The sequence below is a fragment of the Cotesia typhae genome, unplaced genomic scaffold, assembly GCF_013202065.1.
Source record: "Cotesia typhae breed Kobodo isofemale line unplaced genomic scaffold, CoteBio_Ctyphae scaffold_13, whole genome shotgun sequence".
In the NCBI taxonomy this organism is placed as follows: Eukaryota; Metazoa; Arthropoda; class Insecta; order Hymenoptera; family Braconidae; genus Cotesia; species Cotesia typhae.
In genome coordinates this window covers 661266-676989 of record NW_027423774.1, presented here as the reverse complement: position 1 = coordinate 676989, position 15724 = coordinate 661266, and the positions used below count along the sequence as shown (strand labels likewise).

Genomic DNA, 15724 nt, shown 5'->3' with positions numbered 1-15724 from the left:
CAAAGTGACGTTTGACAGAAAATTTATTATTTAACTGATAAAGAGAGAAGCGAACACGAAAAACAACGATCAAAATAGGGGAGCTATATATTGCTTAAGGGTGATTGATTTTCTTCAATACATTTCGACTAAAGTTTCTCAGAACGAAAAAAGTGAGCGAAATATGAGAAAACTTTCGACAGTGAATTTGTGCTTTAACATTGCGAAGGACCGTTTCAATATTTTATTATTTCTACAATCTCTCACTTTATATTTGTATTTTCACCGAAATCGATTGTAATCATAAAATCACAAAAGTATAAAATCATTTATAGATCCAGTATTCATTTTATCTCTCTGGATTTATTATTTAAACCTTTTATTTTTATTTTTACTTACAACAATTTTTTGTCAAATTTATATTTTTTGTTGTATTCATTTAATATTTTTTAATTAGAAAAAATACAGTATAGTTTTCTACGTTTTAAAACTAGAAAAGATATTTTTAAAAAGTTATTTGTGCATTTAATACTATTATAGATTTTATTAATTAGACTTTTAAGGGTTACTAAATAGGAAAAATAATCCAATTTACGATTTATGCAAAATTTCAGTTCATTAATTCAGTTATAATTGATTATCAATAATTTTTTTAGTATTACAATGGATAGACAGAAAAATGTTTCTAATTAGAGTTTTTATCTAAATTTTACTGGAGTATTAAAACACATAAAACCAGATAGTTTTTAATTTTCTAAGGGTTACTATTGAGATTTACAACTATCATGGTAAAATCAGTTGATACTTACCGATTATAGAAATAGTTTCATTGATAGTAAAATAAAATATATCAAGCCTGTTATAAAAGCAATTAAATTGGAAAAGTATTTTGTGAATATCTAATGTCTGACTTAAAAACCGATGTTCATAAGTCATCACCGTCACTACAATATTAACTCGTTCTTACATAAAATAGTTTTAACACTTGAACGCTTATGACAAAGGAAAAGATAAGGGAATATTTTTTTATATTATAGTTCAAGATTTTCCAGTTCACGTTCATAAATGTCACTAGTTCTGGCTTTAAAACAGATCTGGGGTTTAATCGAATGCGGAAATTTAGTATGTAAGGCACATGTTTGAGAATCTGCCTTTATGAACGTTTTCTGTGCTATTCTCCATTTCATCCTCATTTTCAACCTGCAACAGCACTCATACTATTGCCAACTGCTTGTCTGCCAAACACCCGCTTACATTTTATCTTTTTGTTCTTGTTGACCTCAGAACTATGATAACTGTTACTGAAAAATTGAAGAAGCCCTGGATCGTATATTATTTTTACAATTATCCATTTAACAAAAATTTGTCTAACAATTTTTTTTATTTTTAAGCTCAAGACATTTAATCTTTTTATTATTATTATTATTATTATTATTATTATTATTATTTTTTTTTTTTTTTTTTTTTTTATGCACAATTTGTGAAACGAAGCGCAGAAACACTAACGATAGTTAACAATGTTTAGACATATTTGAAATATGGGACAAGTATTATGAAATTTTTTGCCAAGACAAATTATGCAAATATCTCTTCTTTAACAGAAGGAAATACCATATAAAAAAAATTGTTGGCAGACGAAGAAAACGAGGAAAGGAACCCAAGCATACCATATAAATGAGTCTTGTGTAAAATTGGATTCTCAGGTACAGCTGTAATTGCAAGCACCAGTTCTTCGCACCTCTTTCAAGTACGTAACTCGTCTCCGACTATACCTGCATTTTTATTTTTTTTCTTGCTTGTTTGTTTTTTCTTATCGAACAATAGAAACAAATGTTTTTTAACTACGAGACAAAAAAAATAAACTTGCTATGCATAAATTTATGCGCATTTCTATTCCTCGGTCATGAAATTTATTAAAAATTAAACTGATAAACGTAGATCTATCCATTTATTTAAATATCTGCATAAGCAGGAGTCTTTTTTTACCTAAGATAAATTGATAATTTATTTTTCGACCAATCTATTAGCTGTATAAAGATATAAAAAATAAATCAAAGGAAAGTTTTTATGATAAAAATAAAGTGAAATCCTAAAGAAGTGGAGGATAGGATAAAATGTTGATCGTATGATTTGAAGCTGGCTACACTCATCTGTCGAAGTTTACCCAAGATTAATGTTAACTTTACTTGAAAGTTAATAAGTCTAACACCGATAAATCCTAGAAACTCTCCCTTTTACTTTTTTTTTCTCTCACCTCATCTTACTTTTTCTTATTATTTTTCGCTCTTTCTTTCACTTCTCAATCTTATTTTCTTTCCTTCTCATCGCGTACTCTTTCTTTATACTTTTAAGTAAAATCTTAAGAACGTTTTTCGATCATAGTAGATTTCGGTAGAGAGTAAAGAAGTTTGTAGGGAAAAAAAAATAGTAGTAGTAGCTTCAACTAGAAAGTCTTTCTCGAAAGTAAAAAAGATGCAATAAAATTACCTGTAATTACTGCTAAAACTGTGAACTAAAACTGGAAAGGTTATTGCAACTTTGGTATATTTATATTGTAATCAACTTTATACAACAGAATATTAAAAGTATCAAAAATTAGAAGAGTTATGCGACAAAATGTATGCCAATAAAAAAATCATAAAACAAGAATAGTGATCTCTGTAAAAATAAATTGAGGTGACTTTGACAAAACAAAATAATAGCGTTCTGAAATCAACATTTTTCTTTCTTTATTAATGCTCCCTTTCCTTTATCCGTAGAGTATCGTTTTGGATACTGTGTCCTCATTGCTCTCATTACGAAACACATTGTAATTCCGACCAAACAGTTTCGCTAGTGGCAAGTCTCTACGTGCGAGGCATGTCAAATTCGACACATAAAACTGCAGGGGAGACAGTTACGCCCCACTAACGTATCACCAGCACGTGCTACCGACATCGAGGTAACTTCTTGACTCTTTCTTTATTTTTTATTCTTTAATTTTTTGCTATTTCATTATTCTATGTCAAAGACACAACCCTGAGTTATTACTATCGGAAGTCATTACGACAAGATAAATTACTATCGACAAGTTACACCTTGATAATTTGAATTTACAATTTAGTTAATTTAAAGAAAAAGGAATTATTATCATTGTCAAATAAGAAAGAAAGTATTATTATACTTACAATTAAAATACAACAATATCCCAGCAATGAGAACGAAAATTACAATAAGAAGTACAAGAAGAAGCAGTAAAATGGTGGGTCTACACCAAGGACTCGAGGTAACTGTTGTTTGTTGGGGATCTTTAGCCTTTTTTTGATCCACCACGCTGGATTCTCCGGTAGCATTTACCACAACTCCTTTGTACGTATAGGGAGTTGTTTTCTTTTCAGAAATAAACCCGTGATCATCCTCTGGATCAGAGTAGACTCCATATGCTTCAAAGTTATTTTTCTTATATCCATTGATTTTCTCCGAAGTTGACGTTACAGCAGCAGCAGCAGCAGCAGCAGCAGCAGCAGCAGTAGCAGCAGTAGATTCGGAATTCTGTTTCCTTTGATACACATTCGAACTGGTGCCCAATTCACTTATTTTCAAAGTCTGATCATAGGATTTAACGGATGTATCTTGATACCGAGCAACAGGCTCGTACTTTGATCTCTCATGAATATAGCTTTTGCAAGTGCTAAGTTCATACTTAGACGTTGAAGATTGAAACCCCTTGGTTCCGGAATCGTAAGTTCCATCATCGTACTTTGATTCATAAGACCTTCCGGCTGTATCGTAGCCATCATAACTTTTCCCGGATGATTCATATCTAGGTAGAGTACCATAAACTTTAGCACTAGAATCATATTTGCTCTCGTATTTGAGTCTGCCAACTATTTCGGAATTACTGCAAGTACCAAGCTCATAAGATGATTCCCGAGTTTTTACTCCCGATTCATATCCACTTTTGCCTATGCTGCCATAAACTTTATTCACCGGCTCATATATTTTATCAGTGAGATGACAATGGTCTTTTTTCGGCTCGAGCTTAAGGGTTTCTTCAGCATATCGAGACGAGTATTCGTAATTCCCCAAATCTCGAGAATACCTTCTTCCAATATCGTGAGAATCCTGATTGTAAATTCTAAGCTTTTGGTTGTCCTTTTTTTCGTACGGAGCATCCAAATCAGACTCCTGATAAGACCGATCTGCTGTTCTGTCATATCTTACGCTTTCATCTGGATAAAGTCTACTGTTGTATCGATCTAAATTGTCCCTATCATAACCAGCGTCCGATAAATTTCTGTCGTAGCTCCGAGCTAAATAACTTCTATCACCGTAGCTGACATCATTGGTAGTCGCGACTCCACCACCACTGTCAATGTAACCTCCAGCTGTCTGACTATCTTGGAAGCACTTGGGATCATAATCCAGGTAACGGGAGGACCGCCGCTCGTTACCATAGTCCATGGAGCCTTCGACGACGTTTGGCAGTTTACTGTTCAAATTTTCACCGGCTATACCGGTAATTCCCTGACAGCTGATACTCTCCGCATGTTCCACCAAATTAGGTAACCGTGATGATGAGCTACCTGGTGTGTGTTCTGTCAAGTCCAGTTTCAATCCATTGCCTGCTCTTCGCATTTTCAGCAATTAACATGTTCGCGGTACAATTTATTTCATCCATATGTGAATAATGCTTTTAATCTTTCAAATTTCTGATTCTCTCGAACAGTGATGATTTCCAAATCAATTATTTGAGCCTTTTACTATCTTCATTTTTCCTCACTACCATGTACACTCTACGAACACTGATGTCAATTTCTAGACCATGTCAACCATCATTAGTCGCATTATTGGCACATCTGAAAATTAAAAAATTAAAGCTTGTGTTAGTTTTGTTAGTAATGTTAGTTTATTTTGGTTGTTAATATTTAATTACATTAAATAATTCAATAGATAAAGGATATCATTAATTATTCAAATATACATGCAATATTAAATTTAAATGATCACTTTTAGCGAGTTTACATCATTGTTTATGTGAAATGAATAGTAATAATGTTAATAGTATTAATTGTGTAAGTAAATCGAACAAAAACAATTATATTTTTATGAAATATCGAATCATCATCAATCTCATTTTTCAAAAGTGTTTTTTTTTTTTTTTTTTTTTTTTTTTTTTTTTTTTTTTTGATGGTTAGATCTATTTCAATCCTTCACCAATATTAAAAATTCAAATATCATATTAAAGCTTAAGTTTTTCTCTATTGAAAAAAAATTGAAAAAAAAATTTTTTCGTATAAAAAAATGATAAGGTTTGATTTTATCATATACGACTAGCATAAGAATTTCTCAGGTCGGCTGTTTATTACAGAGTTGTAAGCAATTTCTTGATCCTAGAAATAATTTACACAAGAATCTTACGCATGAATGAATATTGATAAGAAAATGCATCATATATTTTGTCTTTCTTATCTTCAGTTTTGTATTATTTTATTGCATTCACCCGGGCATACAACAAAAATAGACTGCTGCGTTTTATTCTCGTTCAATATGCGAAACCTCTGACCTAGATCTGAAAAAAAGGATTGTACCGTCTTATCTGTAATTTTTGAGATCAACATCATACTTTCTTAGTGTTAAACGTAAAAACATCTAACTTAGAATACATCAAAACGAAGTATATATCTTTTGCCAAAATTAAAAAATATTTAATCTTATATTATTGTCATCAATGAGTTATTCTATAAAGTCTTGAAATTTTTGTTTTTCAATTTTTCAAATTTTCTGTTGCTATTTTAATAACACAGTAAGATGAAAACGATACTTGAGAAACAAAAGCTTGTTTAACTCCGACAATTCCTCCCTTGTAGCCACTGAACTGACCTATAGAAACAAAGTGAGAATTTTTTAAATTAGATAGACTTTCTCTTCTTTGATACAGAAATATGTATTTCCTTTTCCGCTTTTTCTTGAATATATTAAGGTTAAAATTTTTTTCGTAAAAAACCATAAAACTATTAGCTAACTATTTTCATTTCAACTATTTCCCGATATTATATCAATTTGTGTAACATCAATACATCAAAATGAAAAATAAACTTTTTAATCAGTTTATGGCCGCCTGAGTAACAGGAGAGATTGAAATTTTAAAACTTGTTTGCATGTTATTAAACTTTTTTTTTTTTAATTTAAAAAGTATTAAACTGAAGACTTAAACTATTTTTTATATCTCAAGTAGACCTGTAAAGAAATGTTCTGATATGTCCATAAATGGCCTGATGTTGTCATACTTGGTCTTATCAGGCTATGTATGAGCTCGGTTTGTTATCTCCGGCGATACACGATGTGTAATTACGAACTTTTATTCTTTCCTAAAAATAAGTATAGGCAAGTGGAAAATTAGTAACGCTTTCTCCGTTATTACTCGGATTCCAGCGGGTGAGTTTCAACGAAACTATTTTCTCCGACAACGCACTCCGTTAAAACTTTGTTGAAATTCCGACTCTCTCGATGCCCGTACTCGACTAAATCGAATTGTCGACAAAGTCCATGGTTACGTTATCACTGTTCTTCCAGTATCTTCATGTTCTCTACAATTTAAAGGGATACCAGAAGATATGCCACAACGGTATTAAGTATTCCATTGGATAATAATAGATGAATCCTAGAATACTATATAATCTTTGCGATCACCTGGACAATTTATTTAAATATATACAGTGGCTTAAGCCCTGATACTAAAGTGCATCTTTTACACTAATTTATTACATGCTATATAAATCGCAAAGATAGTTCGAGGTAAAAGATTACTCACCACACCCCTATTGCTTTGTGGTTAAAATAGACAGTAAAAAACGCACTAATGGTAATTAAAACTACTAAAATTAATAAATTAAAAGCTCTATGTAGTTTTTTTATGTTATATTATTATTTTAAAAACTTTAATCGATTACGTGAAATTTTTTTTCTGCAATTTTTTCAAATTGTCAAGTACACAAAAAATTCCTTTTAGTCAAGAATTTATTTCACCGTTCAAAGTTACTTTTAGATTCAGTATACGATAATTTGTTGCTGAAATATCGACGCCTGAAGACAAAAGAGTCATTTTTTATTCAACTATCGTTATCTCGGTAACCGATAGCCCTACGAATACCTTTCAATAAGCAAATTAAAGCTGAATAGACAAGCTAACTGACCTTGTCATCAATTGGGTTGAAATAAATTTTTCCGAGTTCATCAACAGTTACAAAAAAATAAAGGAAAAATTTTTTCAATTGCTGTCATTAAAAAAAAATTTTTGTTTTAATTGTAAAGTTTTATTCATTAAAAAATTACTTTGTGCCGGACGTTCTAAAAGAGAATTTAAGGAAACTTTCAGAGCCAAAAGATATCTATTTATGTTTGCGTATCACTCTTTTTCACTGGCACTGTCTCATTTTTAAAGTATGACTATAACATAAAAACTGTTGAATTATTTATGTTTTCCTGGACCACAGTCGCAATGCAGAATGTGAATGCATTTTCCTTTTTATTGCTGCTTTGAATGTTTAATGTGAGAATACACACCTCTCTCAACCCTCTAGCGCTTAGCCATAGTGAAAACATGGCGAGGTATGTGGGTGAATGGAGAAAAATACTATAAAAAAAGGAAAAAAAAAATAAAATGATTCGTAGAAATCACAACCTGGGAAATCGAGTAAACTTGAATGTTTTAACCAGTTTCAACGTTCTTTCGCACAACTTGAGAATTAAAGTTTCACAGTAACAATTATAACTGTTATAGAAAGCTGAAAGAAACTGAGCTCAGCTACCTATATACAACTATATGCTGTTTATTCTAATTTTCAAAGTTGTTAAATATAAATTAATCATTGATAAAACAATATTTAACAATTGCTTCACAATAAAACAGAATTGTAATTTATGGAAATTGAAATTAAACTTTGGGTAATTAATTTTGTGGCAAATGAGCATTTTTAATTTATTAGTACTGCAGTTATTCCAAAACGATGATAATGAAGCACTTGCGTTTTATTCTTGCAATCCCTAAAATATTTTTTACATTATCGACTGAAATAACCGTAAAACAAAGAAGCGACTAAATTCAATTAGTCGGGAGTAGAATAGTAATTTTTTATAACTCAGGTAGTCTCGGATAATTACACAATTGAAATTAAAAACTTTTTACTTTTTTTTCATCTTTTAACTTTTTATTTATGTTCCATTTATTCTCAAAAAAATTAATTTTACGCTGGCTATGCTTATTTAAAATTAAAATAATAAACTATAAAGGATTTTCCATTAAAGAAAAATAATAATAATAATATTTTTACTTATTGAAGATATTTTCTCTATTCATACCGATCTATATCTAATTTTATTGACTTATTACATATTTTTCATTAAAAAAATTGTTTCTATTAATTTATTCCAGGTATAAAATTATTAACCTACAGCTTTGTCATATATATTACCGTCCAGAATCAATCAACTATTACTCCCCTGCATTTTTATGACTTTCTCAATATTAATCATGTTTAATTAATTAAAAAAAAAATTCAAAGATACTTTTTTTTCATTCAATTTAAGAATAATTGAGCAATGTTCTCTGTGTTCTCAAAAGAATCACAATTTTCTTACTATCACGAAATTTTCTCCATAATAGAAAAGCTTTTCTTATTCCGTCCCATTGTGCTGTTGTAATTATATCTCATTGTGACGAAATTTTTCCTTTAATGGTATTCTGCTTGATTTCTCGATAACTCGAAAACTTTTATAATGAAACATGCAATCAGTTCGATTCACTAAAGTAATTGAATTTCATTTTTATTCCAATGAAATTATCCTGTAACATTAATGAGAATTCTTAAAGACTTATAAAAGTTTGTAAATACCACGATTTTTCATTTTAATTCATTATATTCTTTTTTATTTGTTAAAGCTTGGACTGCTTTATCGATAATTTTCATTCTGATCTGATTAGTTTCTGATTTATTAACTTTACAGTGAGATATAAAATTTGACGTCGAGTTACTTTTAATAATGAAGAGTTTCCTTCACTGCTAACGTCATCCGATATTGAATGAAAATTGTAAATCATCAAACAACTAATGGTATAACTACGTTAAAAGTATGACGGATAGTAGCGTTAAAATTATGAGTCATTTTTCTTCTTTAGTTTCCGTGCTACCATTAAATATCAAATATCGAAGCTATTTAAAATAAACAGTTATAATCAATAAATTTTTTCTATAATACATCAGATTTATTCATGAAAATTAGGTCAATAAATTTAATCTGTTAGAAGGTATTAATAAATAATTAATATTATTAATGTAAAAAAAAATAAATGAATAAAAAAATTATTGACAACTCAAAGAGAAATCGAAAACATATAAGAAAACTCTTCACTTAAGTTTACTATTTTACCGACGTTACTGAGAGGAGTGGGCTGACTTAACAGCTACTATAACTCCTTACATGAATAAAGTAATTCAGAAAATCTTACTTGAAATAAATTGCCCACAATTTCGCAATAGTACCCTCGAAACTTTACTACTTTTCGATTCAAATAAATATTTTATAAATACGATTTAAAGTATTTGAAGAAAAATAATTTATATTAAATTTTCACGATTTGAATTTGATTACTGAACTTGTAAAGTACTTGGTTTATAACATCAGTGATTATGTCAAATTTATAAATCTTATAAGATTTTGAAAGCAAAAATTATTATTTACACCCACCAAAAATATAGAGAAAAATGAGAGCTTTCTGGAACCTTAAAATAACGAAAATCAATAAAATTTATGTATTGATCGAAAATATAACTGAAAATAACTCCTGTCAATTTTATAGCTTCATTATATTATTTATATTAGTTATTCAAAAGTCAGTAAATTATTAATTTAATGATAACGAATTTCAAGTACGATATGACTCATTTCGAATAATTTTTTAAAATTAAAGCGATTAGTATTATATACAATTGGACCTTCAGTATTCGCGGTGATTATCCACGAACCACCACCAGTTTATGATAATTTATCGATGACCACGAATTTCCATATTATGAACACGAACACGATTACGAAGCATCATCGAGCCCATGCATACAGGCTCCCTCAAATCACTCATCATTATGCGCACTCGTGATGACATTATTAAAATTAACTGTTTATTCGTACACCCATGTGAAAGAGAGCTTCATTAAGTGATACCAACCGAATTGTAAATACATCATTTTGTCCAATACGCAACCTAATAAAATTTTACTTAATTTTATTTATCAATCCAATCGAACGACCATTAATGTATCTTTTTAAAAATTGTCAAAAGACGGCTACTTCAATTGTAACATTTTAAATAGCATTTGCCGGATCTAGTTTGTCTTTGCTTTCTTAATATACCCTTTATTCGTCTGTAGCTTTCGTTTGAACGTGATTGTTAATGTTCCCTTGTTGGTTTTCAAGCTTTCGTATATTTAATTACCGGTACAAGAGCTTTGAAATTACTTTTGAGTTTAAAAGAAAAATCTTTTATATGTAAGTAATATACGGTCAGCTCGATCTCAACATAAACCAGCAAATTTTTTCTTTGTGCGGTGTAAGAGATTTGATATTTTTTTCCGGCAACATACAGACTTTGCTTTTAAATTTTATAACAAGTATGAGAGCTTTTTGAGATAAAAAAAAAAAGTAAAGAGTATGTTTTCAATAATCTCATACTTGACAGTATTTATTTAATTAAATTAACCACTTTAAACTCCGAAATCAAGTTTTAAACTTTACTGGGCAATGCTTTTACGAATAATTCAAAAGTAGTGGGGGATTAAAATTAAAAAAATTAAATCATTCACACTCTAGGCTTTGTATAATTTCTATAAATATTAGGAATTACGGATACAATTTAAGATTTTCTTCGTGCTTACGGTATACAAAAATACTTAATAACAAATTTAGTAAAAAGTTTATAATTGGCTCAATTTTTGTTATTACTACAATTTCCATTAAGACCTTTGTAAAACTTTGAGAAGAAGAGAAGATGATCAATTAAATAGGTCCCTCGTAATATTAAAGAGCAAGTAGAATGGAGTTTCCAACAAATTTCTCGACAATTGGTGCATCGTAGTTGGATCTTGTTTCTTCGTTTTCACTGTAAGTACATTCCGCATACAACCTTTCATAATGTCGGCAAATACCCTCACTCCATTGCAGAGAAAAGAGGAGCGAGAGAGAGAGAGAGAGAGAAAAGAGACTTTATCTGTTTCGCGTGATACTCTGCAGTCGGCACCTATCATGAAGACTAGTAGTTGTAGTGTACTCGGTAATGGAGTAAAGTTCTTCCCACTTTCACAGTGACAAGCCTCAGAACCCTGGTAGCCGCTGGGACCAACTAGTTTTGGATGAAAGTACCCGCTTGGTCGTGCAACGAACACCGAATCTCGAGCATCAACGAAAATGTTCTCTATCCACAAATAAACTTGACATGCTCTAAGAAACAAATTTGCGCACTTTATTGGAATCCTTGTGAGTAACATAAATTTTGGTTAGCCGGAAGAATTTACTTCATCATTTTTATTGTTGTCTGCTGTTAATTTTTTCCTTTTTTCTTATAGAAGTGCTTTTAGCTCAATGATAAAATAGTTGCACCCAGCGAACAAAATGAATATTAAATTATAGTGAAGAAACTTTAATAATACTTGCAGACTTGTATGCAATATTTTAATTTGTTCTATAAAATTTTAAATTTATAAAAAATTACATTAAACTTTAAAAAAAAAAAAAAAAAAAAATCCGTAATACTGCATTTTATTTCTCGTTTATAATGTAGTTCTACTCTGTAGAAAGTTCAAAGCTTAATTACATTGCTTTAAAAGGTAGAGCGTTATAAATAAAAAATAAAATTCTTTCAGTAGTTTCAAAGCTTTACATCGCCGATATTCTCTGATGTAAGAAATGTTTGAATAGTAAATCCCTGAAATTATAAAGGATTTTTGGCTTGAAATGAATTATATAATAATAATAATAATAATTTAATAACTAATGAAAAAAAAATTTTTTTTTTCAAAATTAATCGATTTTAGGGAAATTCAGATATTTAAATTCATATTTTGTACTTAGAAAGCTGGTTAACCTATCCCAAGAGATCATTAATCCGACGTAGTATGTATGATATGTATTCCGCTAACCCTTTCAGAATGTCTGAACAGTTACGTTTCATCTACTACATTCCGTCAGCGAATTCTTGCAGCTCTATAGTAAATTATAGTTAAGCGGCAACAAGATTAGATGTAATAAACTTCGAAGCTTCTTAATCGTACTTTCATTTCAGAGCTGTATATCTTTAAGCGACATATTCCGAGTAGGATTTTTGATACATTGTCTAAATATAAATAACTGTGTCAACCTATTCAAATAATACAACAAAAATTAACGATATGCAACAATGAAATGATTTAGATGTTGAATAAATTATGTCACACGAGAGAAATAAGCTTTTCATATTATAAATCAAAGAAAATCTAGGACTTGTAGTACTGCAATGCACTGAATTTTTTTAGTAGTTTTTATCATTAAGTTGAATAATTATGATTCTGGTTCCTGGTCTTTCAACTCCTTGAACTATACAACCCGCATATATCTCCGGAGCTTGCTAGCTTATTGCGCTAGTTGTTGTAATTTTAATGAAGAAACCGAGGATTATCACAGTTTCCTTTGTCATTCCCTTGTACTCTGTAACTATTCTATGTCATTCCTCATACCCCTTTCAAGTTTACCTTTTCAGTTCTCAGAGAACTGTGAGGTACAATATAACCGACAAAACATTCAATTTACGTCAAAGATATTTTTCTAACTTCATCCTTACGTTGTCATCTCGCGCTATCATTTTCTACATGAATTTACTCCTTTCAAACACAAAGACACTTTAAGAATTACATTTTTACTTTTCTGATTTAAACAAAAAAACTGTAAAGAAGAGTTTTAAAAAATTACTACTATTTACCTTTATAAGTACACACATACGATCTGTTTCCTATATTTTTACAATGTACATAGATAAGTTGAAGAAAACAAGTGCAGTTTGTGTAATAAAAAAGAGTACAAGGAAAGAATATGACGCACAAAGCTATAAAAGTACGTATATAACCCAGTCGAGCCAAGAATTCGTGCCAAGATTCAACAATTTCCTTGCACCAAAAATATGTATCAGTTTTCCTCCTACTCCAACCATACTGACAATATTTATTTGGGTTGAATTATATAAATATTTTTTTTAGATTCCTTGCATGACCTGGAGCTTCGTATCCAGTCTTCGAATATTCCAACTAATAACTAGCAGTGCACCACGAACATAGTTTGAGTTCAATTTCAAGTTTGAATTATCTAAATTATGTTTCTTAATGCATTGTTAACTTCAAGTAAAATATTTTCCTCTCTAATTCGCTTTTAATCATTAACAATAAAAAGCTATTTTTTGTTATACAGTAAAAATTTCCATTACTACCATAAAAAGTGACAAGAGTTTGATAAAAGAGTCAACTGTCTATACAAATAACAAAAATTTCTTATAGAACTACTTCATTAACTATTAATTGATTCTAAAAGTTTGTAAAAGTTTCAAGACCATCTCTAATTGAATAATGAACTTGAAAAGTTTGAAAGATGATACATTACAGTCATTAATAAGATATAATACGTAAAGGTACAAAAAGTGGATCTTTACATTGACTTCTTTTGAATTTTCTTCTCCAGGCTTTATTTATTAAAATTTTATAATGAGATCCAACAAGCAATATGAGAGAATAAAAATTATTTATCAATGTAATCAAAAAAGTAAAGCTTTGATTTATTTTTATTTTTCTTCTGAGCGCGGTTTTCAACTGATTCAAATAGTCAAGGACGAATCTTTTTTAGTAAGATGACGTTGTCTCTAAAAATTAAATAACACTCAAGTTTAAAAATTCAAGCTCGTGTTGGTACGCCCGTTAAAAAATGGCTAAAAGCAAATTAACCTTGAGTAAATAAAACAAAAATAAAAATGATTGCTATCGTGCTTGGGGTTCCATTAAAAAATTTAAATCACTTAGTTTTTCAATATTCTTCTCCGGTGGCCAAGGGTCCTATAAATAACTATAGACATCTCTGGATAATAAATAGAATCTTATATTACCTTACTTCGATCCAACTCCTGAACTGTTCTAATTCTGTGACATTATCAATTTTGTCGCAATAGCTCCAAGCGTTAAAACGATTTTCAATGCGATTTACTTGCCATCGAACAGCGGATCAGTCTACTCTTTGACCCAGCTATAATCGGATTCGAAGGGATAGCGAAATTTAAGCGAGATATAATTAAACGGTTCGAACTTCATTAGGAGACTGCAAGTGAGAAATAATTACCTAAAAAAATTTTTATTCAACTCAAAGACATTGTTAAACCTGTAACTTCTCTCATTCACGCCATTTGTTTGATCTATCTAATCGAAATTTACATTTATAATTACATTATCCGATAAAACACCTTTACTCAGGCGTCATTAGTTTTTTCTAAGCGTTATATCGGAAAAACTTGATTCAAGAAAAATACTTTCTTCAAAATTTTATTTTTGTACAATTTTTAAAGACATATCTAATTTGAAAATCTCTAAATCGAATAATTAACCAATTCGAGGAACCCAGAAGACGTTAGTTTACAGAGAGTGCATGCTTAAGGTGAACTTGTTAGCTCATTCAGAGTAGATATGTTATACACAGAAAAGTTTCAGCAAATAATCAACTACTAACTTTAAAACCTAACAGTCTCTGCTAAGCTGAAGTAAAACATATTTTCCTAAGTCCACTACCATTTGTGTAAATATTATAACTCAAAACTATTCCAGAGTGAAATGGAATATCTCTAATGAGTATAAAATAATCAAATTTAATTAATGGAACGTTCAATCAAAATAGAGAAAATTTGAAATTATCACTGCACATACACATATGTGTATGAATATTCACGTACTTGCTATTCGTGAAGTGACTTCTTCAGCAAGATGCATATCCTACTTCATAAAGCCTGTTCTTACTTTCTCTTCCACATTATTCAAACATATATTTCTCTTCTTTATCCTTTGTCATTTCCATTTCTCACTTTCGGTTCGACGAGAGTTAGATTCTTGGTATATTATATTCACTCATCTCTTCTATGCCAGACGACTTAACAATGGAAAAGCTCGTGAGATAAATTTATAGCTGACGTCGTATTAATTTGTTCATTATTTTCTACCCTATATGCTGCAAATTAATCGGTGCATCTGATGAATCACGTTAATGACAAAATTCTTATTTATTAAAATATAAAACTTTCAATCGGCATTTTTCTGCAATTTTTCTGTTGTTTATGCACTTGTTTAAGCCTTGTGAATTTCAATCTGGCTTGGATCATGAAACAGTTATGGATAAAATCTTTTTACTTTGACCGAAATAGACTTTTCTTTAAAGCACACCGAAATAAAACCTTTAAGTCAAATGGAAAACGAAATAAAAAACTTACATTCATGTCAACAAGACTACAATTTTCGCTTGCGAATTTTATTAGCTAACATTGCAGTATTTTAAGCCGGACATGTGAATAAAATATTTTGCTTTTACTGTTTTGAGAAACTCTGCAATTTTTTTCTAGATTTTATTTAATATATATCTGAAAACTATAAAGAAAAATACACGTCGTGATAATTATGCTTGCCAAATTGTAAAATGTAAAAAATATTATAAAACTATT

General features: G+C 29.9%; 1 protein-coding gene across 5 annotated transcripts in view; it reads right to left on the bottom strand.

Moving 5' to 3' along the window:
• The window catches only part of LOC141534210 (agrin), a 123283-nt gene that overhangs the window by 96833 nt on the left and 10726 nt on the right, over positions 1-15724 (bottom strand). For all 5 annotated transcript variants that reach the window (XM_074253407.1, XM_074253408.1, XM_074253409.1 and 2 more), the window contains exon 2: positions 3147-4817. In XM_074253407.1, the coding sequence (XP_074109508.1) occupies positions 3147-4596 (1450 nt within the window). In that variant the 5' untranslated portion in view covers positions 4597-4817. The remainder of the gene's footprint in view (positions 1-3146; positions 4818-15724) is intronic.